The 24,128-nt window shown below is 37.3% G+C and overlaps 1 protein-coding gene across 1 annotated transcript in view; it reads left to right on the forward strand.

Moving 5' to 3' along the window:
- The window catches only part of IFT80 (intraflagellar transport 80), a 119,584-nt gene that overhangs the window by 17,802 nt on the left and 77,654 nt on the right, over positions 1-24,128 (forward strand). The window contains exons 5-7 of the mRNA XM_068975747.1: positions 7,276-7,385; positions 11,425-11,514; positions 13,307-13,444. Coding sequence (XP_068831848.1) covers positions 7,276-7,385; positions 11,425-11,514; positions 13,307-13,444 — 338 coding nt within the window. The remainder of the gene's footprint in view (positions 1-7,275; positions 7,386-11,424; positions 11,515-13,306; positions 13,445-24,128) is intronic.

A 24,128-nucleotide genomic window follows, 5' to 3' on the forward strand; every position in this document is an offset into this window, starting at 1 on the left:
GTCTTCTTCAAGTTTTCTTTTTCAAAGTAAACATACAATTTTACATTCCCACTAGAAATATATGAAGGTTCCAATTTCTCCAAATCCTCAACACTTGTTACTATATTTTTATTATAATCATCTTAGTGACTGTGAAGTAGTATCTCATTGTAGTTTTGGTTTGCATTTCTGTTATGACTAATGATGTTGAGCCTCTTTTCATGTATTTTATGGCTGTTTGTAGATCTTGTTTGAAGAAATACCTATTAAAATTCTTTGCACATTTTAAAATTGGGTTGTGTTTTTATTGTCAAGTTGTAAGAGTTCTTTATGTATTCTGGTTAATAGACCATTGGGATATATGATTTGCAACTTGGATATATAATTTCCCCATTCTGTGGGTTTCCTTTTCATTTTCTTGATGATATCTTTTGAAGCACAGAAGTTTCTTTTTTTTAATATTTATTTTATTTTTGGCTGTGCTGGGTCTTTGTTGCAACACATGGGCTCTTCGTTGCTTCATGCAGGCTTTCTCTAGTTGTACAGTATGTGGGCTTCTCATTTGGGTGGCTTCTCTTTGTGGACCACAGGCTCTAGGACATGTGGACTCAGTATTGTGGCCACAGGCTTAGTTGCTCCATCCTGGTCTATCTGAGACCAGGGATCGAACCCTATCCTCTGCATTGGCAGGAGGATTTTGAACTACTGGACAACCAGGGAAGTCTCTTAAGCACAAAAGTTTTGATGAAATTCAGTTTATCTATTTTTTTTCTTTGATTGTTTATGTTTTGGTGTTATATCTAAGAAACTATTGCCAAATCCAAAATCATGGAGACTTACACCTGTATTTTCTTATAAGAGTTTTATAGTTTTAGTGTGTACATTTAGGTCAATGATCTATTTTGAGTTGGTTTTTGTGTATGGTATTTATTTTGGAGAGGGATGGATGGTGCTTTTTTTGTTCATTCCTTCCAGATAAATGGATAAATAGGATTTTCTTAAAAGCTAAATTACATATTATGTCATATAGGATAGGTAATTTTATTATGTATTCATTGACTCACATAATGGTATTTTACACCAGCATTCCAAACGGCTCCAATTTCCTTAACATCAAATGCTGTTAAATTGCTGATCATTTTTATCCTATTTGAATCTTGTTATTCTTCTTACTCAAGGTTTATGTTAATTATGAGATTAATGAGCAAAACTAAATTAGGTAGATTTTGTTTTAGTTAACCCATTAGTATTTCAGCTTAATAACTAGTATCTTTTTCTAGGTTAAAAATTATAAATTCACTATAGAACCATGATTTTAATTTATGAATTTTTGGTCATTGTTCCCACCCACACTTTCCTAGTAAGCATAGACTTTCCCCGTTTTATTTCTGTGAAAAATCACTGGAGAAGTTAAGTTGTAATGACATTAACCCTGAAGAAAAAGTCCCTAGTTATTTATAAGGTTTGTTTGATTTGTTATAGGCTACACGTTTTGAGGATAGTTATAAATCTAATCTACTGAGAGCTAATTGCTAAAATCTCAAGTAAAATGACCAAGGCAGGTGGAGGTGGGGGATGCTGAGCTCCTTTGAGGAGAAAAACTAAATTTTGACACAAAAATGGAATAACATAAGCCTGAATTACTCTAAGACTTGGAATTATGTAAACAATATTGAAAACACTTTATGATTTTTTTACTATATGTCCATGTTAATTGTACTTATTCCTTGATGAATAGAAAAATTCCTGAATTCATTTCTTGATAATTGGAGGCAGACATAAAGATAGAAAAAGTCATAGTCATCCCCTTCTCCAATGCAGAAGAAGCATTAATTTTGTTTTTTAGTGGGATAGGGATGGAATTTGACTATGTTTAAAAATGATTCTTACTGGTGCTTATCAAGAGTTATTTTTCCTTATTAGAGAAAAGTAATATGTAGGCCAAGAATAATTATAATGATGCCCTATCTTGCAATACATTGTATATTTTAATTATAAATTAAAATTGAAAGAGAGAAATACTTACAGTATTTAAGAACATTTAAGAACCTTTAAGAACATTTCCCTTACTGTATTCAAATGGATTAAAGAGATGACAAAACATGGAAGCTACCGATAATGAATTTAGTAAAGGAAATATAAATAACACAAGGCAGGTGTGCTGGTTGCCTTAAGGCATTGTGGGAAGACAGGAAGGCAGAGATGAATGCTTTGAGGGGAGAGAAGGTGTCAGAATACCTTCTCTGGTAAATACTGCAGCATCTTTTAACTAGACTTTGAAGGATAAAGAAATTAGGTAGGGAAATGGGCTTGTTGGCAATGCAGCGGAGCTCCGGAGGAAGTTAGATGATCAGAGGCACAGAGGCAGACTAGCATAAAGCCTGGGAGTCAGGTGAAGGGGAGTAGACCCCTTGGGCCAAGTGTAGACTGTGTGAGGGATGTTATTGCCAGAGGGACCAAGACACAGATAACCTCAGACATTAAATGAAGGGGGTTGGAATTTATACTTTTTCTTTTAAAAAATTTATTTTTATTTGTTTGACTGTGGTCTTAGTCGGAGAATGTGGGATCTAGTTCCTTGACCAGGAATTGAACTCAAGGGCCCCCTGCATTGGGAGCAGGGAATCCTAGCCACTGGACCACCAGGGAAGTCTGGTTGGAGTTTGTTCTATAACCATATAAAAATCTTTAAAAGATGAGCAGGAGAGTAAGAGATAAAGCCTGTTGCTTCAGGTAGGTTTTGTTGTTGTTTTAGTCTCTAAGTCATGTCTGACTTTTGGCAATCCCGTGGACTGTAGCCTGCAACTCTCCTCTGTCCATGGAATTTCCCAGGCAAGAATCCTGGACTGGGTTGCATTTCATTCTCTAGGGGATGTTCCTGACTCAAAGACTCAACCTGCATCTCCTGCTTGACAGGTGGATTCTTTACGACTGTGCCACCTGGGATACTCTTTAGAAAGATTACCTTAGCAGTAGGATGTAGGATCGATTAGAGGAGGTAGAGGTTACGTTGGGGTGACTGGTATGGAGGTTACTGAGGTGTTCTCTGCTAATGTACAGTGAGGCTTGAACAGAGATGGTGATGAGAGTGGTTGAAAAAAGTGCGTAGTTCTCAGTGGCTGAGAGGAATGATCGCCCTGTAAGAGGTGAATAATTCAGAGGAAGAATGAATGAGGGAGTACATGGGGAGGGATAATATACAAATATGTAGAGTTTGACGTTTTGGCATGTCTTTGGGATAAACGGAAATTTGTTAGAACTCAGAAATAAAGGCTGAAATATTAATGTGAGAGTCTGTTACAGAAAGGTGAAAAGTGAAGCTATGGAGGAAGTTGAGATCTCCAAGGGAGAGGTGACTGAGGATAGAAAGTAAAGAAACACATGCCTTCATTTTAGCTTTTTTTCTCTGTACTGACCTGGTGACATACACAGCCAAAAAGTTGTTTGGTTTTTTTTTTTTGAGGAATAAGTTCCACTTGATATTACTTGTTAGTACATGTCTCTACAAATAGAATGAAAGGGAAATAATTCTTTGTTTTTGAATTCTTAATGATTTGACCACCAAAGAAATTGAAAAGCTTCCTGGCAAATATTGCAGCATATTTTAACTAGGTTTTAAAGGATAAACTGCCTACTCCCATGAGCAACACAATAACAAATGGTTGCTTATTTCATTACAAAGTAGTAGTGGTGGTTACTAATAGATAGTGCTTATAGAGTGTCAGATTCTTCTCTACCTTCTTATGTTCACTCGGTGTAGACCTATACTGCATTCAACACAAAGGTAGCTAATGCTTCATGGTAATAGTGAAGAGTTTGTTTCAAAAGCATTCTTAAAAACATGTAAAAACAACATTTTAGGGGATACCTTTAGTATGAATGTGAAAAACATGGTGTATTTGACCATGTACTTCCTTAAAACAATTGAAATACATTTTGTCTCCTCTTCTGTGGTTTAAAATGCCTTCAACAGGTTGAAAGAATTTAGATAATTTGTTTTACAGAGAGATAAGGGTCTGACATTTAACACAACCCCAGGTGCATGTGGTTTCTTAAAAAATGTCAAAAAGATCACATGATCTTAGTGTACAAAGTCAGAAAAACAAGATCTTTTTGAGTGTCTTAACTGAAATAGAGCATAAATAAAAATTCCCAGTATAAAAAGCAAGAAATTAATTATTACAAAACTATTTATGTTTTTTGTCCATTTTTGTTAAAGATGAAATTTATAACATCTCATTACATGATTTGCTAAATTTTTTGTTGTAAAGTTTTTTAACCTGAAGGCTATATTTCCGTACTGACTTTACAAAGTGACGTGTAGCTTTAGCAAATGTTTTTAAAAAACATTTAAAAAATATTGGAGATTTGTTTCAAATGCTAGTAAGATGGATTTTTTTAAATAATAGAAATCATTGTTTTCATTATGAAGCTATTTCATCCACATTCAATAATCTTCTCCAGAACCACCTAAATCAAAGTTGTATAGCAATAAAGACATTCATATATACAGGAATTTCACACTTAGCATTTTATTCTAAATGTAAAGAATGAATATAAAGACACATTCTCTTAGCTCTTGATGTTACATACATTTTGAATATTGCTGATTAGGAAGCTGTAACTAATAAGGGAGCTGTTGATCTTATTTAGGATTGCTTATTTATCATAAAAAATTCCTTTTATTTTTGGATTGAGGGAATGTAATTAAAAACCACATATTTTAACAAAGGAATTGCTTAAATTTTCCTCTATAAGCTTATTTTGTTTTATTCTTTAAGTTACTATACCTGTTTCTTTAACAGTATTATTGTTTAAAAAATTATCTTAAAAGCAGGAAATGAATAATCTCCACATCCCAACACAGGAGGTAAGTATTCTGAAGATTTATAAGGTTTATAAACAAGGAAATGGTGACACAGCTGACTTAATGGGGCCACAGATTCAATGTGAAAGAGGACATAAGAGTCCCTAGCTCTTCATCCTATACCCCAAACCATGTCTTTTACCACAACTAAAAGGCTAGAGTCACATCCTGTATAACTCAATGGGAGTTGTGTTTACTGAATTATTTCCTTGGGGGTAGATGTTTGTCATAGTTTTGTATACACTGAGGAAAGTGTAATTTTACTGAGTGTATTCATGAAGCTTTGATAATTGATAATTAAAATATATAAATTTACTTTTTTGCACAATAATTGCAACTGTAATAATGGAATAAAGAAGGAACCTATAATTTACTCCCATATGTCCTTATAGTGCTTACCAAGAATCACATTTGGAATATCTGAAATTTTGATTTACATTTTCTGGGGAGTTTATTACAGTTGAACTCTGTTCATTTGGAGATTTACTTTGAAGCCCAGGTTAGCTCCCGGCTACTCCCAGATAATGTTCCAAGAGAATGTAGTTACTAAGAATAGAAGAAGTACCTTCTGAGGTGAGCCATCTCATTGGCCATCTGTAGGTTCCTCTGAATCAAGACAATCCTAGGTGTCACCAACTGACCAGGAAATTTAGACCCAGTATAATATCTAACCTATACTATGGAGGGAATGCTTATGGAGTTTTTTGGATTAGGTCTAAATCAGATTTTCTAAGTCCTCTAAGTCTGGTTCCCATCACTTCATGGCAAATAGAAGGGGGTAAAGTGGAAACAGTGACATGTTTCATTTTCTTGGGCTCCAAAATCACTGCAGAGGATGACCACAGCCATGAAATTAAAAGACACTTGCTCCTTGGAAGGAAAGCTATGACAAACCTAGATAGGGTGTTAAAAAGCAGAGACAACACTTTGCTGACAAAGTCAAAGCTATGGTTTTTCCAGTAGTCATGTATGAATGTGAGAGTTGGACCATAAAAAAGGCTGAGTGCCAAATAATTGATGATTTTGAACTGTGGTATTGGAGAAGACTCTTGAGAGTCTCTTGGACAGTAAGGAGATCAAACCAGTCAGTCCTAAAGGAAATCAACCTTGAATATTTTTTAGAAGGACTGATGCTGATGCTGAAGCTCCAGTACTTTGGGTGCCTGATGGGAAGAGCTGACTCATTGGAAAGACCCTGATGCTGGGAAAGATTGAAGGCAGGAAGAGAAGGGGATGACACAGAATGAGATGGTTGGATGGCATTACCGACTCAATGGGCATGAATCTGAGTAAACTCCCAGAGATAGTGATGGACAGGAAAGCCTAGCGTGCTGCAGTCCTTGGAGTTGCAGAGTCAGACATGACTTAGCAACTGAACAACAAAAAGTCCTGTAAAGCACTGAATTGTTGTTTTAGTTGCTAAGTTTTTTGTGACCCCATGGACTATTGGCTCCTCTGTCCATGGGATTTCCTAGGCAAGAATACTGGAGTGGGTTGTCATTTCCTTCTCCAGGGAATCTTCCCGACCCAGGGATCAAACCCAAGTCTCCTGCATCTTATACATTGGCAGGCAGGTTCTTTACTGCTGTGCCACCTGGGAAACCCAATTAGAGCGTTTATCTTACTGAAATTTACTCCCTGTTGATTGCTGATTGCTCCCTGTTGATTCAATCAGTTGGGTTTTCCATTTCAATAAACACATCTTACTGATTGCTCATAAATCCTTAGATTCAGATTTCATTTTACTGTGCATGTAAATTCCTGAAAGATTTATTCACTTATTCACATAAAGTCAGCTACTATAATAGCCTGACTTAGGAATCCTAGACAATTTTTAAAAGCTTGATTTTATAAATATAAATGGGTTAATATTTTATAGATTAATTGTATAACCTTGATTCACTTCCCTAATGAATATATTCTAATGAATAGGTAACTGGGTCAGACAGTGGACTGCAGATAATTTAATGCTCTCAATTGATATGATATTCATTTTTTAAAAAATAGGTTCAAACAAAGCATAGTCTTCCAGAAGATATTAGGTAATCTGTGAAGTAATCGAATTAAAAAATACCTAAATCTTATCTCTAGGATTCCTGTCCTAGGAAATTGAAAACAGATTTACCCAGTATGGTGGGTAAATCAAACTTGTACCTTTCCCATGGAAGTGGAGTCAACTTTATCCTGGCAATACGTTAGCCTAACTTTCAGGCCAAAGCCACACTTCATAGAGAGCAAAACTTTCCCTAACCTCTTATTTACTTTGCCTTTTATGTTTCAGTATCAGGCTATATACTCCAGTTTGGATAGTCCATTGAATAAGGAGGAAGTGAAACGATACCCCAAATTGGTTTTTTGACTTTCCTAACAATCTCTGTTTTATAAAGCATGATAATTAAAGTTTATCTTTTTCTTTTTTCTTTTTACAGGAACACCAGTGTATTCAGTAGCATGGGGCCCTGATTCAGAAAAGGTTCTTTATACAGCAGGCAAGCAGCTGATCATTAAACCGCTTCAACCAAATGCTAAAATTTTACAGGTACTTCTCAGGCATTTGTAAATTGTTATCAGGATCTGGCAGACTGCTCAGTAAGAAGTCACTTTCTTAGGAGTCCCTTTCTTCTGGGGGTGGTTTTGTTATAGTCGAGGCTTTTAAGTGTGTGGTTTTATCACCCTTTATAGTCCCTTGGACTGCAAGGAGATCCAACCAGTCCATTCTGAAGGAGATCAACCCTGGGATTTCTTTGGAAGGAATGATGCTAAAGCTGAAGCTCCAGTACTTTGGCCACCTCTTGCGAAGAGCTGACTCATTGGAAAAGACTCTGATGCTGGGAGGGATTGGGGGCAGGAGCAGAAGGGGATGACCGAGGATGAGATGGCCGGATGGCATCACAGACTCGATGGACGTGAGTCTGAGTGAACTCCAGGAGTTGGTGATGGACAGGGAGGCCTGGCGTGCTGCGACTCATGGGGTCGCAGAGTCGGACACGACTGAGCGACTGAACTGAACTATAGAACAGGGAATACTTGTTGATATTTAAGGTTCACTTCCCTCTTATTCCAACTCTGATTATATCAGTAAATCATAAATATGTTTGCATGATTTGGCACAAATTTCAAATTTAGCACAGTCAGCCTCACATGTATAGATTTGAGACAGAATGAGACTAAATCATAAAACTGATTTTTATCATCTCTAGTGTCTTCTTCCCCCTCCTCCCCACTGTCTGTTCAGTACCCTTGAACTTTCTCTAAGATCCTAGAATTCTTTTAGTATTTATTTAAAGTGGGTTGGGGGGAGTCAATGTAATGCTTAGAACAAATTGGTTATATATAATTTTACCAATTACAGGGAAGCAGAACAATAGTGGCAGTTAAGACAGGTCAGTTCAGTTCAGTTCAGTCTCTCAGTCGTGTCCGACTCTTTGCAACCCCGTGAATCTCAGCACACCAGGCCTCCCTGTCCATCACCAACTCCCGGAGTTCACTCAGACTCATGTCCATCAAGTCAGAGATGCCATCCAGCCATCTCATCCTCTGTCGTCCCCTTCTCCTCCTGATGGAAAATCTTTAAGCCTATCTCTGAGATTTTGATGTTTGATTTCAGTGTGAAGAGGCAGAATCATTTTCTTCATATTTTGATAGCAACACAGTATAGAGTAGGTATTAGAAATATAGGTTTTGGAGTTAGTCACCTGGGTTCAAATGTTCATTACTTATATGTAACTTTAGGCAAATTATAAAATATCTCAGAGCTTAAGCTTTCTCATCTCTTAGATACGATCCTAATACCTAATTGATAGGATTGTTGTGAGGATTAAATGAATTAAATTACAAAGTACATAGGACAGTGCATATAATAAAAATATTGAGTGTACACAATAAAGTGCAATTGTTATTATTGATGTTATGGTGTTATTATGTCATCTGTAACTTTTATTCAGCCGCTAATAAATTAGAGGCAAGGAGGCCAGTTAATAGGTCAGGGATTTGGTGCTGGAGATTCACTGGTTACAGAAGGGATAAAAGTGTTTTAAGAAGAAGCATCAGGGTTTTTAGTTTGTGTTTTGCCATGCTGTGTGGCTTCCAGGATCTTAGTTCCTGGACCAGGGATTGAACCTGGGTACCTGGCCGTGGAAGCTCAGAGTCCTAACTACTGGGCCACCAGGGAATTCCCAAGAAGCATTGTGTTTAACAGTTCAGTAGATAGAGAATTTGGAGAGTAAGGATATAGAAATGACTTTGAGGTTCCATATTAGTCACTTCTGTGTAGAATTATGCTATACATATTCCATACAGTCATCATGTATTTATATTTTTACTGCATGTGGAACACTGCTAAGAACTGTGACACAACAGAAGGGGAAGAAGCTAGGGAAGAGGACTGGTTCTTCCTGCCTTTAGTCAAAGTCCTTCCATACCATTTATACCCTGAAAATGTTCTTTGAAATCATAAGCAAAAGCAGGCCCAATGAATCTTTTAATTTATAAATATAGGATTTGTTTGTGCTGTGCTGTGCTTAGTTGCTCAGTTGTGGCCAATTCTTTGCAATCCCATGGCCTGTAGCCCACCAGGCACCTCTGTTCATGGGGATTCTCCAGGCAAGAATACTGGAATGGGTTGCCATGCCCTCCTCCAGGGGATCTTCCCAACCCAGGGATTGAACCCAGGTCTCCTGAATTGCAGGCAGATTCTTTACTGTCTGAGCCACCAGGGAAGCCCGTGATTTGTTTAGATACCTCTAATTAAGCATATATAAATTAAACTCAGGAAGATGCTTATATCACCATTGATAAAGTTCTGGTTTTGTGGCTCAGTGAAACCTTTGACTCAGGAAATAGTGGAGGGAAAAATTCAGCTAGAGTCAAAGGAGTTAAATGAAATTCATAATTTAATGCAAATCTTCTATTCGTTTTGGAAAACTAAAGCTCCAGCAGTTTTTCCTTGGGTATAAATATATACTCAACTTTAGACTGTTCACAAAAAAGAATGCTTACTTAATTCTTGCTTGTAGAATACAGTTCAGAAGTGTACACTTCATTTCCTTTAAGAGCTTTAGGGACTCTTCTAGAGGCCCAGAACTTGGTTTCATAGGGAAGAAACTTCTGTTTATTTAGTCGATCAGTGAGAATGTGATGAATACTTACTATATCTCAGGCACTATGTTGAGTGTAAGCCTTGTACTATAACATATTCAAGGTGAAACAGAACATAGTTTCTGCCTTCAAGGAGCTCATGGTTCAAAGGAATTTCACAAAATGCCTAATACCTTAAGAAATAATTGAAAACTGTGTATGTATTATGTATAATGTGCAAATATATGTACTGTATAAGTGATATCCTAAATTATAAGGAAAATTTAAACCATATTTTGTTCCTAACATTTAAATATGAAAATTTTATTGTTTTTAGCTTTAAAATAAATAATGTTTGTATATTGAAATTTTTATCTTTACAGTTTATTTCAGGAGAGTGGCTTAATTTAAAGTAAATTGTGAAAATTATTGCTTTCAAAACATTTGTTTTTGACAGTGTATATTTTTATGTATTTTGAATAAAGCAAGTTATGAATTATTGCTTATTCTTAGGGCTTGCTGCTGCTGCTTATTTGACCCTAATTTGATGTGGGTTTTTTTTCCATATACATGAAGAACAATAGATTGGGAAGGATCTATAGAATGAAAATCCTTGAAATCAGTCACTCTTTGATACAAACTTAGTTGACTCAGACATGAAAACATACCGTATAGTCTTCAAGAAAAATTCTTTTTCATTTATATTATTCAAATATAGTGAAAGATTAATGGCTTTTAATTACATGTGTGGTAATAGCTAAATGAGCACATAAATTATATTTAAGAGTAAGAAGACATCCATATTTACTTTCTAGATTTGCCAATTTTGGTGTGACTTACATAGATATATATATAGATAGATATAGTATTGTATGTATTCTGTATATGTATAGAATATATATATCTGTAGAAAGCCTCTTTTTGTTATATAGTGAATACAGCAGAAGGTTCTCAGAGTAGTTAGTGTCTGTTCTAAGGACATGAAGGTAAAGAGAATGAATCTTAGGGGAGTGAACAGGAGAGAATAAAGGGAGTAATAAAGAGGATGTCCACGTAGTAGAAGATTTTTTTTAAAAAAGAAAAGAATTAGCAAACAAAAAATGAAAGCAGTATCAATAACAGGATTAGCTGTGCAGAGGGAGAAAAACTTGATTTAACTAAGTTTTGGAGTACATAACATATATTCATATTCATTCCGTTATCATCACACAAACTTCAAGCTTGTAATAGATCTACAGCAAGTGATTTTCCATCTGGGCTCCAGGCTGTTGAGGAGACCTGAAGGATGTAAGTTCCATAATGGATATCATAATGCAAGGTGCTTTTCATTAGTTTAAATCAGAAATGAAACAAACAAATAGCTTGTGCATAATGGCTATGAAAGGAAGATATGAGTTTTCTCAAAGAAGACTAGAGAACACTAGAAAGAGGCTGAAAAAAAAAGTCTTAGAAAGTTTTCAGTGCCCTTGAAGTTATAATTTATATCTTATTTTTTCTCCTAGTGGAAAGCTCATGATGGCATTATTTTAAAAGTAGATTGGAACTCTGTCAATGATTTGATTTTATCTGCTGGCGAAGACTGTAAATATAAGGTATGTAATGTTTGAATTTATCACCTGGTTGAAAGAATCGAATTTTGGTGAAAAGTATTTCACATATAAGCATATTCTTTAAGTCTTATCACTTTAGCCATACCTTTTAATCTAACAATTTAAGAAATTGTTATTTTATAATTTTCAGTATCTTAAGTGCTGCCTTTCTCCTTGGCCTATTTCATTGACCTATAAAATTTGACTTAATGAGTAGTAACAGGAATACAATGCCTTGTTTTAGTGACTGTTTTTTCCAGTGGTCATGTATGGATGTGAGAGTTAGACTGTGAAGAAAGCTGAGCACCAAAGAATTGATGCTTTTGAACTGTGGTGTTAGAGAAGACTCTTGAGAGTCCCTTGGACTGCAAGGAAATCCAACCAGTCCATTCTGAAGGAGATCAACCCTGGGATTTCTTTGGAGGGAATGATGCTGAAGCTGAAACTCCAGTACTTTGGCCACCTCATGTGAAGAGTTGACTCATTGGAAAAGACTCTGATGCTGGGAGGGATTGGGGGCAGGAGGAGAAGGGGGCGACGGAGGATGAGATGGCTGGATGGCATCACTGACTCGATGGACGTGAGTCTGAGTGAACTCCGGGAGTTGGTGATGGACAGGGAGGCCTGGCATGCTGCGATTCATGGGGTCTCAAAGAGTCGGACACGACTAAGCGACTGAAGTGAACTGAAACCAATTTAAGGTTTAAAAAGTCAACCATACTGGTTTATTAAATGAAAATCAGCTCCAGACCAAAATAATTTGTGAGGAAGAATAAGATTTATGGTAAATATAGTTGGAGAAAATTTGGTTCAAATAAATACTTTCAGGGAAAGTTGATAGAGCACTTACTGAACAAAAAAATTTAAGCAAAAAACAGAATATGTCAAAACCTTGTTATTAAATTTAAAAGGATTACAATGGGTAGGTTTTAGAATTAATTAAAGACTTAGTAAAATCCAGAATTATCATGATGTTACCATAACTTTTTCATTGAGATATTTAGATTTCCAGGAATACATCTCCCCGCCCCCCCCCAGCCCCCACAACCTTTGTGGATAGTTCAGTTCAGTTCAGTTCAGTCGCTCAATCGTGTCGACTCTTTGCAACCCCATGAATCGCAGCATGCCAGGCCTCCCTGTCCATCACCAACTCCCGGAGTTCACTCAGACTCACGTCCATCGAGTCAGTGATGCCATCCAGCCATCTCATCCTCTGTCGTCCCCTTCTCCTCCTGCTCTCAATCCCTCCCAGCATCAGAGTCTTTTCCAATGAGTCAATTCTTTGCATGAGGTGGCCAAAGTATTGGAGTTTCAGCTTCAGCATCATTCCCTCCAAAGAAATCCCAGGGCTGATCTCCTTCACAATGGACTGGTTGGATCTCCTTGCAGTCCAAGGGATTCTCAAGAGCCTTCTCCAACACCACAGTTCAAAAGCATCAATTCTTCTGCGCTCAACTTTCTTCACAGTCCAACTCTCACATCCATACATGACCACAGAAAAAACCATAGCCTTGACTAGACGGACCTTAGTCGGCAAAGTAATGTCTCTGCTTTTGAATATGCTATCTAGGTTGGTCATAACTTTTCTTCCAAGGAGTAAGCATCTTTTAATTTTATGGCTGCAGTCACCATCTGCAGTGATTTTGGACCCTAAACAAATAAAGTAAAGACATGTAATTGCTAATATTATAAAGTGATGATTTCTAAATCTTTACTTGATATTTTATTGGAAGGCAGACTTGTTTGTAATAATGTGGTGACTGTTATAAAAGATTTTTTAAATTTGCTTTTGTAGGTATGGGATAGTTACGGCCGTCCTCTCTACAGTTCTCAACCTCATGAGCATCCTATTACCTCAGTAGCCTGGGCTCCAGATGGAGAATTATTTGCTGTTGGATCATTTCATACTTTACGCTTGTGCGATAAAACTGGGGTAAGACATAGTGATGAGCAATCACAGATGTGCTGTCATAAATGTGATAATGCACAACACACCTATTTCTCAATCTTTAAAAAACATTTTCAGTGATGCATTTGACTGCATCTTTCTGATTTGTCTTCTTAATATATTGGTTTAATCAATCCCAGATTTATAGGACCATTCAACCTCTTTAAGTTCAATTTGAAGACTGAGTATGTTCTCTACTGTCTTTCCGAAAATACTTATTTTAACCATATTTGTGAAAGATAGTAAAGTGTTAAAACACACTATGTGTGTTTACTATGTGCCCAACCACATAGAGAGTTGAGTTTTGAACTTTTTTTTTTTATCTGCCAATGTGCTTCATACAAAAATTTTGGTTGCATATTTTTGGTAAGGAATTGATAGTAAATTTTTTAAATGGTCATTTTAAAACCAAAGATTTCATATTTGAATGCAGGTATGATTTTTCTCTCATAAGAGAGTATGCCCTATATACAAATTCTGTTTAAAACATAGGCAAAGAACCTAGCTCAGCAGCGTTTACCATTGTACTTAGAGAATGAATTGTTTCATCAAAGTGCTCCCAAGGCAGCAGCATTATATGAGAGACTCTTACATATTGTTCCTGACTATGAGAAAATCATAATTTTTCTGTGGCTTATTTTCCTCAAATGTAAAACAAGACAGTTAATTTAGAATGCAAAAAGCATAAATATGAATTTGCTTTTTTCTGATTTTGGTACCTAAAAATCTAAATATAATTCTCTATTTCTAGAAGCACACAACTTTACTTCTGTTTGACAGATGTTCTCTAGATGTGCATCATTAACTTTATAATGCTGTCTTAGTTTCAGGTGCATAGCAAAGTGAATCAGTTACACATATACATATGTCCACTCTTTTTAAGTTTCTTTTCCCATACAAGTCATTACAGAGTATTGAGTAGAGTTCTCAATATAACACATTTTAACAGTAGTTATTCCTGGAGTTTAAAGTAGTAGGTGATGTTTTTTGAAAATTGCATTTTCTAAAATTTTCAAATAAAAGATATGCTTTGTATAACTTTTGAAGAAGGGAACAAAGCTAGATTTATTTTTAAATTTTAATTTGCTCGCAGAATTCATTGGATTCTCTAATCATGTAATTCATCTTTCTTTCCTTTTTAAAAAAAACATTGATTTTTGAAGCTATTTAATTTGTATGTATACATAATAAACTATGGAAAATTATTTTTAAGGTGACAGACTAGAACACATATATCTTTATTGGAAAATGATTCTGTTCACTAAGATATAAATGCTATAAGCATTTTGGGTCAAAAGCAAATTACCTGGGGACTTTCCTGGTGGTTCAGTGGTTAAAATGCCATGCTTCCAATGCAGGGGGCATGGGTTCGAACCCTGGTCAGGGAATTAAGATCCCACATATTGTGTGGCCAATAAATAACTAAAATTAAAAAACAAACAAAAAACCTCAAAACTAAGTTACCTGTATAAGTACTTCCTGTACATCTTTTTTTTAAATGCCAAGCAAAAATTGTCCCTTTGCAGTTTACTTTCTTACTGATAAGATGGGTATTAAATGATTAATTACCCACTCATTTATTTAATTACAGTTGTAATAAATTTTACAAGAAGGTACAGGCTTCTCCTAGTAATGAGAACTAATATCTCTGGGGGGGTCAAGGCAAGTTCGTGTGGTGAAAGGTAAGAAGGGCAATGCTTATTGAGATTCTTCACCTTTTCCACTTACCAAGTAAGTGGTGTCAAGTTAAGAGCCTAAAATTTAAGTCAGTGGGTGCTGAATACTTTTCTCACACAACTATTTATATCTTGAAAAAACCTTACTAAGGTTTCTTTTAAGAAGTACATATTCTCATCAGCCTGAAAATGTCACTCTTAAATATAACTCCTTGTTTTTTTCTTTTTTCCTCATAATCCGGCAACTTCAGTTCAGTTCAATAGTTCAGTCACGTCTGACTCTTTGTGACACCATGAACTACAGCACCCCAGGCCTCCCTGTCCATCACAAACTCCTGGAGTTTACTCAAACTCATGTCCATTGAGCCAGTGATGCCATCTAACCATCTCATCCTCTGTCGTCCCCTCTCCTCCTGCCTTCAATCTTTCCCTGCATGAGGGTCTTTTCAAATGAGTCAGTTCTTCACATCAGGTGGCCAAAGTATTGGAGTTTCAGCTTCAGCAACAGTACTTCCAATGAATATTCAGAACTGATTTCCTTTAGGATGCACTGGTTGGATTTCCTTGCAGTCCAAGGAACTCTCAAGAGTCTTCTCTAACACCACAGTTCAAAAGCATCAATTCTTCGGTGCTCCGCTTTCTTTATAGTCCAGCTCTCACATCCATACATGGCTACTGGAAAAAGCATATCCTTGACTAGACAACAGTTAGAACTGGACATGGAACATCAGACTGGTTCCAAATAGGAAAAGGAGTACGTCAAAGCTGTATATTGTCACCCTGCTTATTTAACTTATATGCAGAGTACATTGTGAGAAACGCTGGGCTGGAGGAAGCACAAGCTGGAATCAAGATTGCTGGGAGAAATATCAATAACCTCAGATATGTAGATGACACCACCCTTATGGCAGACAGTGAAGAGGAACTAAAAAGCCTCTTGATGAAAGTAGAAGAGGAGAGTGAAAAAGTTGGCTTAAAGCACAACATTCAGAAAACAAAGATCATGGCATCTGGTCCCATCACTTCATGTCAAATAGCTGGAGAAACAGTGAAAACAGTGGTTGACTTTATTTTTCTGGGCTCCAAGATTGCTGCAGATGGTGATTGCAGCCATGAAATTAAAAGACGCTTACTCCTTGGAAGGAAAGTATGACCAACCTAGACAGCATATTTAAAAAGCAGATACACTACTTTGCCAACAAAGGTCCCTCTAGTCAAGGCTATGGTTTTTCCAGTGGTCATGTATGGATGTGAGAGTTGGACTATAAAGAACGCTGAGCACTGAAGAATTGATGCTTTTGAGCTGTGGTGTTGGAGAAGATTCTTGAGAGTCCCTTGGACTGCAAGGAGATCCAACCAGTCCATTCTAAAGGAGATCAGTCCTGAGTGTTCATTGGAAGGACTGATGTTGAAGCTGAAACTCCAATACTTTGGCCATCTGATGTGAAGAGCTGACTCACTGGAAAAGACCCTGATGCTGGGAGGGATTGGGGGCAGGAAGAGAAGAGGACAACAGAGGATGAGATGGCTGGATGGCATCACCGATTCGATGGACATGGGTTTGGGTAGACTCAGGGAGTTGGTGATGGACAGGGAGGCCTGGCTTGCTGCAGTTCATGGCGTTGCAAATAGTCAGACATGACTGAGTGACTGAACTGAACTGAACTGACTTGACAGACCTTTGTTGGCAAGTAATGTTTCTGCTTTTAATATGCTGTCTAGGTTGGTCATGATTTTTCTTCCAAGGAGTAATTGTCTTTTAATTTCATGGTTGCAGTCTCCATCTGTGGTGATTTTGGAGCCCCTCAAAATAAAGTCAGCCACTGTTTCCACTGTTTCCCCATCTATTTGCCGTGAAGTGATGGGACCGAATGCCATGATCTTAGTTTTCTGAATGTTGAGCTTTAAGCCAACTTTTTCACTCTCCTCTCACTTTCATCAAGAGGCTCTTTAACCTTTCCCTTCTGCAAGGGATCTTCCCAATCCAGGGTTCGAACCCAGGTCTCCTGCATTGCAGGTGGATTCTTTACCAGCTGAGCTACAAGGGAAGCCCAAGAATACTGGAGTGGGTAGCCTACCCCTTCTCCAGTGGATCTTCCCATCCTAGAAATCGAACCAGGGTCTCCTGCATCACAGGGGATTCTTTACCAACTGAGCTATCAGGGAAGCCCAATCTGCAACTTAAAGTTGTATAATTAATAGTAGTAATCATTTATCCAGGGCCAGATTCTGTGGAAGAATGTCAGTGGTAGAGATTATAAAAATCTGAGGAAGGATATGTATCCTAGCATTTGCTCCAAATTTATTATTTCTATTTTGAGAGCTGTTTTGAGAGCTCTTCACAAATTTTTAGTTGAGTGCAGTTTTCTTAAAAATTCTTTGTATGTTTTCTTGAGAGAAATTAGATAGTAATTTTATAATATAAGCTTTAAAATTGATGTTGATATAAACTTTCAGGTTTTCTGTGAAATAATAAACCATGAAAAATATGGTTTTTGTAAACATTTTCTTTTAATGTTTTTCAAGAAATATTTGTAATGGGGAGAAAAAGATCAGATGCTCAAATAGTAGGTTTTGGTTTGAATGTATTCCTTAGAATGCATGTATGTAACCTGACTGATGAAAGAAATATTTGAAAAAGCAGAAATTTTTGTATTTTTATCTAGGTACATCACTGCAACTCAGTTGTTATATAGTAAATCTAATATTCTCACTAACTTTCATCATAAGATTGGAATTTTTAAATAAAGACTCTCACTAAGCTGATATGAAACTCTGGTTCCTATTTACATCTTCTATTTAGGAAGGCAGGTTAACCTATATTGGTTCAGAACTCACATCCTGGCTAACTTTTACAGACTGTGGTTCAAATACAGTTTTCATTTTCAGAGTCATTGCAGCACTATTCTGGTTTGCCCTACTTGTTTTCAACCCAGAGGCAAATTTGTCATGGCTTTACTGTGCTTATTCAAGTCAGTTGCATGTATAGGCTGTTTGATGGTGTTCCAAGGGCTTCCTAGTAGTGTTAGTCGCTCAGTCATGTCCAACTCTTTGCAACCCCATGACTGTATCTTTCCAGACTTCTCTGTCCATGGGATTCTCCAGGCAAGAATACTGGACTGGGTTGCCATTCCCTTCTCCAGAGGAGCTTCTCAATCCAAAGATCAAAGCCAGGTCTCCTGCATTGCAGGCAGATTCTTTACCATCTAAGCTCCAGGGAAGGGCTTTGTACCAGTCTCTAACTTCTTCCACTCCAGATCCTACCCCAGATTGTGCATAGAGGGAGTTGTATATTGCCTCTTTGCTGTCATTAGTGTAAATCAGAGATGGTAGACCAGGACCCCACTGGACAGCTTTCACAGTACTCATTGGAGATGGCCTCTGCTTCAGTATTACAGGGCTGGAGTGGTCTGAGAGGCTGTAGCTCACAGACTCTACAGTACCTGGTGGGGAGGGAGAAAGGTGCTCCCTCTGCTCACTTGAGTGCAGAGCAGGAATGTTCCACAGGGCTCCATCCCACTGTCTCCACAGCACGCAGTGCCATGGCTTCTTTCATTGTGATTGGAGAAGAGTAGTTTTGTCCAAAGCGTTCCGTCTTGCATTGCAGTCCCTCTCCCCAGCCCCTTGACCAGAGAATAAGCATTACTTAGTGCTTGTTTTGTCTCATATACTACTTAGAGTTAATATAATGCCATTTCATGTAAAATATAAGAACCTTGCATGCATGTTGTTCCATTTACCCACCTCTCCTCTATAGTTGTACCACATATCACAGTAAGTTATAATTTTTACTTTTAAAAGCCATTCATTTTAAAGAAATTAAGAGAAAGAGGAAAGAAAGAAATGTTTAATATTTCTAGTGCTCTTCATTTCTTCCTGAAGATCCTAATTTCCAGTCAATATAATTTTTCTTCAACCTAAAAATCTTCCTTTAGACTTATCTCATAGTGTATAAGACTTCCCTGGTGGCTCAGATGGTAAAGAATCCACCCACAATGCAGGAGATCTGGGTTAGATCCCTGGGTTGGGAAGATCCCTGGAGGAGGGCATGGCAAACCACTCCAGTATTCTTGCCTGGAGAACCCCCATGGACAGAGGATCCTAGTGGGCTGCAGTCCATGGGGTCATAAAGAGTCAGACATGACAGCGCCTAAGCACACACACAACATAGCACATAACTGCTGGTGATGAATTTTCTTTTTGTTTTTCTGAAAATGTTTTTATTTTTCTCTTCACTGGATTTATAATTCTGGACAGACAGAGTTTTTTGTCCTTTCTTTCAGTGCTTTAAAGATGTTGCTCCACTCTCTTTTGGTCTGTATTATTTTTGATGAGAAATAAGTGACTATTGGTATCATTGCTCTCCTGAATGTAAGGTGGCCATTACTTCTGGCTGGTTTGCAGATACTCAGTTTATCTTTGCTTTCCAACAGTTTGATAGGGTATGACTTTCTTTGTATTTGTCATGTTTTGGATGCTCTATACTTGAATATGTAAATTTATGATTTCATCAAATGGGAAATTTTGGCCATTATTTTTTTGAATTTTGTGACCCATTCTCTGTTTCCTTCCCTGCTGGAGGCCAAATTAAAATTTTTTTAGACCTTTGATTTCTAAAAAATCAGGTCAGTAAGGCTCTGTTCACATTTCTTCAATCTTTTTTCCCTCTCACTTCTAGAAATTTATCTGAAGAGATCATTGAACATATACACAACAATGTATGCATAACGATCTCATCACAGGATCATAATAGTAAAAATCAGAAATAAGTTGTGTCCACAAGTGGGAGTCTGATTAGGTTATTATTCTATATACTCAAAATGGAATACCCTCAATTAATTAAAAGTGGGGAAGAGGGATTATGTTTAATAACCTGGAAAGCTATATATAGTAATTTATTTAGTAAAAAAAAAACATTTTATTTAGTGATCTCACTTACATAAAATTGTATACCAACATCTCTCTGGAATCTAATCCAAAAGTTATAGCAACCAGGAGTAATGCTTAATGTAAAAAAGAACAAGGATGCTAAAGTTTGGTAAGAAAGCACTATGGCATTTTTTTTGTTTACCTGCCTACCATCTGCCATTTCTAGCTTGGCAGTGACCTTGGGGACAGAAGCCTATGTTTTAGTATAGCTTGTTGGTGTCAGTATGGTTTGTTGTTGTTGTTCAGTTGCTAAGTTGTGTCCGACTCTTTGTGACCCTGTTGACTGCAGTACACCAGGCTTCCCTGTCCTTCAGTGTCTCCCATAGTTTGCTCAAATTAATGTCCATTCAGTTGGTGATGCTATCTAACCATCTTATCCTCTGGTGCCCTGTCTCCTTTTGTGTTCAGTCTTTCCCAGCATGAGGGTCTTTTCCAATGAGTTGGCTCTTCCCATCAGGTGGCCAAAGTATTAGAGCTTCCAATGAATATTCAGGACTGATTTCCTTTAGAATTGAATGGTTTGATCTCCTTGCAGTCCAAGACTCTCAAGAGTCTTCTCCAGCTCCACAATTCGAAAGCATCAATTGTTCAGTGCTCAGCCTTCTTATGATCCAACTCTCACATTCATACATAACTGCTGGAAAAACCATAGCTTTGACTATACTGAATTTTGTTGACAAAGTGGTGTCTTTGCTTTATGATATGCTGTCTAGGTTTGTCTTAGCTTTCTTTCCAAGGAGTTCCATGTCCTTAAAAAACTATAGTTGTACTTTTTGACCCTTTTGGTGATTCCCCTGAGAGACCAGCATAAAGGCTTGTCTTTGTTTTGCCTTCCTTGGAAATCTCTCAGAGCTGGAGAGGCTACCCATGTGGCATCTGTTGAAAGCATGTGAAGACATACTATGCACAGCCACTTGGAACAAGGGTTGGTGAATGGGGCAGGCAGCAGATAGACCAAAAAAAGCTGGGAAGAAAGAGGCTGAGACAGAAGATATATGGAAAAATAAGGGCATCGGAGAGCTGTCACATATACTGAGATTTCAGTGTGCAACACACATGCTCATGGCTAGACACACAGGACTTTAGAGGTGTGTCATTGGCAGACTTTTGAGTTCTGCACAGGCAGGAGGTGAAGGCTAAGGCAGAATTATAGGTGGCCTGGCTAAGTGTTGAAGGAGTGCCCCAGCTCAGAGCCGATTGGGAAGGAGTGGGAGAGTATTTTTTTTCTTTCCGTTGGCTTTGTCAGGTTGCTGGCTGATCACTGAGATAACAGAATGGAGACTTCAGTGCCTATACATGAAGGGAGTACAATCTTTGCAAAGATAATTTGGAAAAATCACTAAGTGAACAGATGACTACTGTCCTCAAAAAGCAGCAGCAGCAAGCCCTGGGGAGGGAGGAAGAATTTGATTTCCAGAGTTTAACACATTTTAATATTCAAAAAGGTCTACTTTTTAACAAAAAAATGCAAAGTACACAAAATATGGCCCTTTCATAGGAAAAAAAGAAATAGAAACTGTCCCTCCAGAAGCGCATTGTTGGACTTATTAGACAAAGACTTTAAATCAGGTCTTACAGAAATTATAAAAAAAAGAACCAAATAAAAATCTTTAACTGAAAAAAAAAATGAGCAAAGAATAAAAGAATTGCATTATAAATGCTCCCATAAATCCCAAGTATATTCAATTTCTTTAGTAATGGGTATCATGCAAATAAACATTACAATATAATGCTATTTCCTATTCGTCAGAAAATGGGGGAAATGGGCCTCTGTCCCTACAACTTTCCTCAAGTATAATTTGGCAGTCTGTCAAGATCCTCGAAATCTTTGACACAGCTATTGTACTTTCAAGGAAGTTTAAAAACACATTGCATATTTATTTGTTCATTTGTTTTCATTATGGCTGAAAGCAAAGAGGAGGAGCTAAAGAACCTCTTGTTGAAGGTGAAAGAAGAGAGTGAAAAAGCTGGCTTAAAACTCAACATTCAGAAAACTAAGATCATGGCATCTGGTCCCATCACTTCATGGCTTATAGATAGGGAAACAATTGAAACAGTGACAGACTTTATTTTCTTGGGCTCCAAAATCACTGCAGATGGTGACTGAAGTCATGAAATTAAGACACTTGCTCCTTGAAAGAAAAACTATGACAAACCTAGACAGCCTATTAAAAAGCAGACACATTACTTTGCCGACAAAGGTCTATATAGTCAATGTGAAAGTGAAAGTCATTCAGTCGTGTCTGACTCTCTGACCCCATGGACTGTACAGTCCATGGAATTCTCCAGGCCAGAATACTGGAGTGGGTAGCCTTTCGCTTCTCTAGGGGATTTTCCCAACCTAGGGATTGAACTCAGGTCTCCCACATTGCAGGTGGATTCTTTACCTGCTGAGCCACAGGGAAGCCCAAGAATACTGAAGTGGGTAGTCTATCCCTTCTCCAGCGGATCTTCTGACCCAGGAATCAACTCAAGGTCTCCTGCATTGCAGGTGGATTCTTTACCAACTGAGCTATCAGGGAAGCCCCTGTATAGTCAAAGCTATGGTTTTTCCAGTAGTCATGTATGGATGTGAGAATTGGATCATAAAGAAGGCTGAACACCAAAGAATTGATGCTTTTGAACTGTGGTGTTGGGACTCTTTTGAGAGTCCCTTGGACTGCAAGGAGATGAAACCAGTCAATCCTAAAGGAAATCGGTATTGAATATTCTTTGGAAGGCCTGTTGCTGAAGCTGAAAAGTTCCATTACTTGGCCACCTGATGTGAAGAGTTAACTCATTAGAAAAGACCTTGATGCTGGGGAAGATTGAAGGCAAGAGGAAAAGGGGACGACAGAGGATGAGATGGTTGGATAGCATCACCGACTCAGTGGACATGAGTTTGAGCAAGCTCTGGGAGATGGTGAAGGACAGGGAAGCCTGGTGTGCTGCAGTCTGTGGGGTTGCAAAGAGTCAGACATGACTGAACAACAACAACAAAATTTTCATATTCGTTAATTCCTTTACAAATATTTATTGTCTGTTATGTACCAGGCACTTGCCCTCAGTGTTAAAGAAACAGCAGTAAACAAAACACATTCCCTGCTCTTAAAGAGTTTTTACTCCAGCAGACAAGACTATAAAGAACAAGATAAATACATATTATGTAATAAATGTTATAAAAAATAAAGCTACGAAAGAGAGATGGCATTATTTTAGAAGCGGTTAGCGAATATCAGGCACAAACTGTAATTTCCTGCTATATTCCACAATAAATTTTATTTTTACTATTAATTTTTAAAAATGCATGATTCAAAGATATAAAATAAAAACTTCAGTTATTATAAGTTATTCCCAGGTGGTGTTTAGTGGTAACCTGTCTGCCAATGCAGAAGTCCCGGGTTCGATCCATGGTTTGGGAAGATCCCCTGGAAGAGGAAATGGCAACCCACCCTAGTATTCTTGCCTGGAAAATTCCATGGACAGAGGAGCCTGGTGGGCTACAGTCCATGGGGTCGCAAATAGTCGACTGAAGCGACTTAGCATACTTTATAAATTATAAATAAGTACACAGGATATATTAATTAATTGCATTGTATTACATTAAGTGGAACAGAATTCAAGGGAAAAGAGCTGAACATAAAAAGTTTTTTTGACCAGATTTTAAATTAACTGATGTTGTTGCTTGTATTTATCAGTAGGTGGTGCTATTGCTTGTGTAAGAGAGAACTTTTTTCATTTGCTCTGTTCTTGAATATCAGTTAGTCATTATAATAATAGTACTTCCCTCCATTCGTTCATTCTCCCATTCAGTGAGTATAATTGTTATGATTCATCATCTTCAGTAACTGGTCTTACTGCTGTATATAACTTTTCATTGTCAGTTACGTATGTCAACACATGTAATTCGACATGCAATTTGCTAATTGCTGGTATATTAGATTATTGATCTTAAAAATTATTAATTAGTGTGCCCTAAAGAGAAACTTTGCATCTGTTTTCTTTCCTGCCTAAACTTAGTTTGTGAACACATAATTTTACGAATTCAATTAATCTAGCTTGGCTAAAGATATGTACTTTTGAGG

Source organism: Capricornis sumatraensis, chromosome 1 (genome assembly GCF_032405125.1).
Source record: "Capricornis sumatraensis isolate serow.1 chromosome 1, serow.2, whole genome shotgun sequence".
NCBI lineage: Eukaryota > Metazoa > Chordata > Mammalia > Artiodactyla > Bovidae > Capricornis > Capricornis sumatraensis.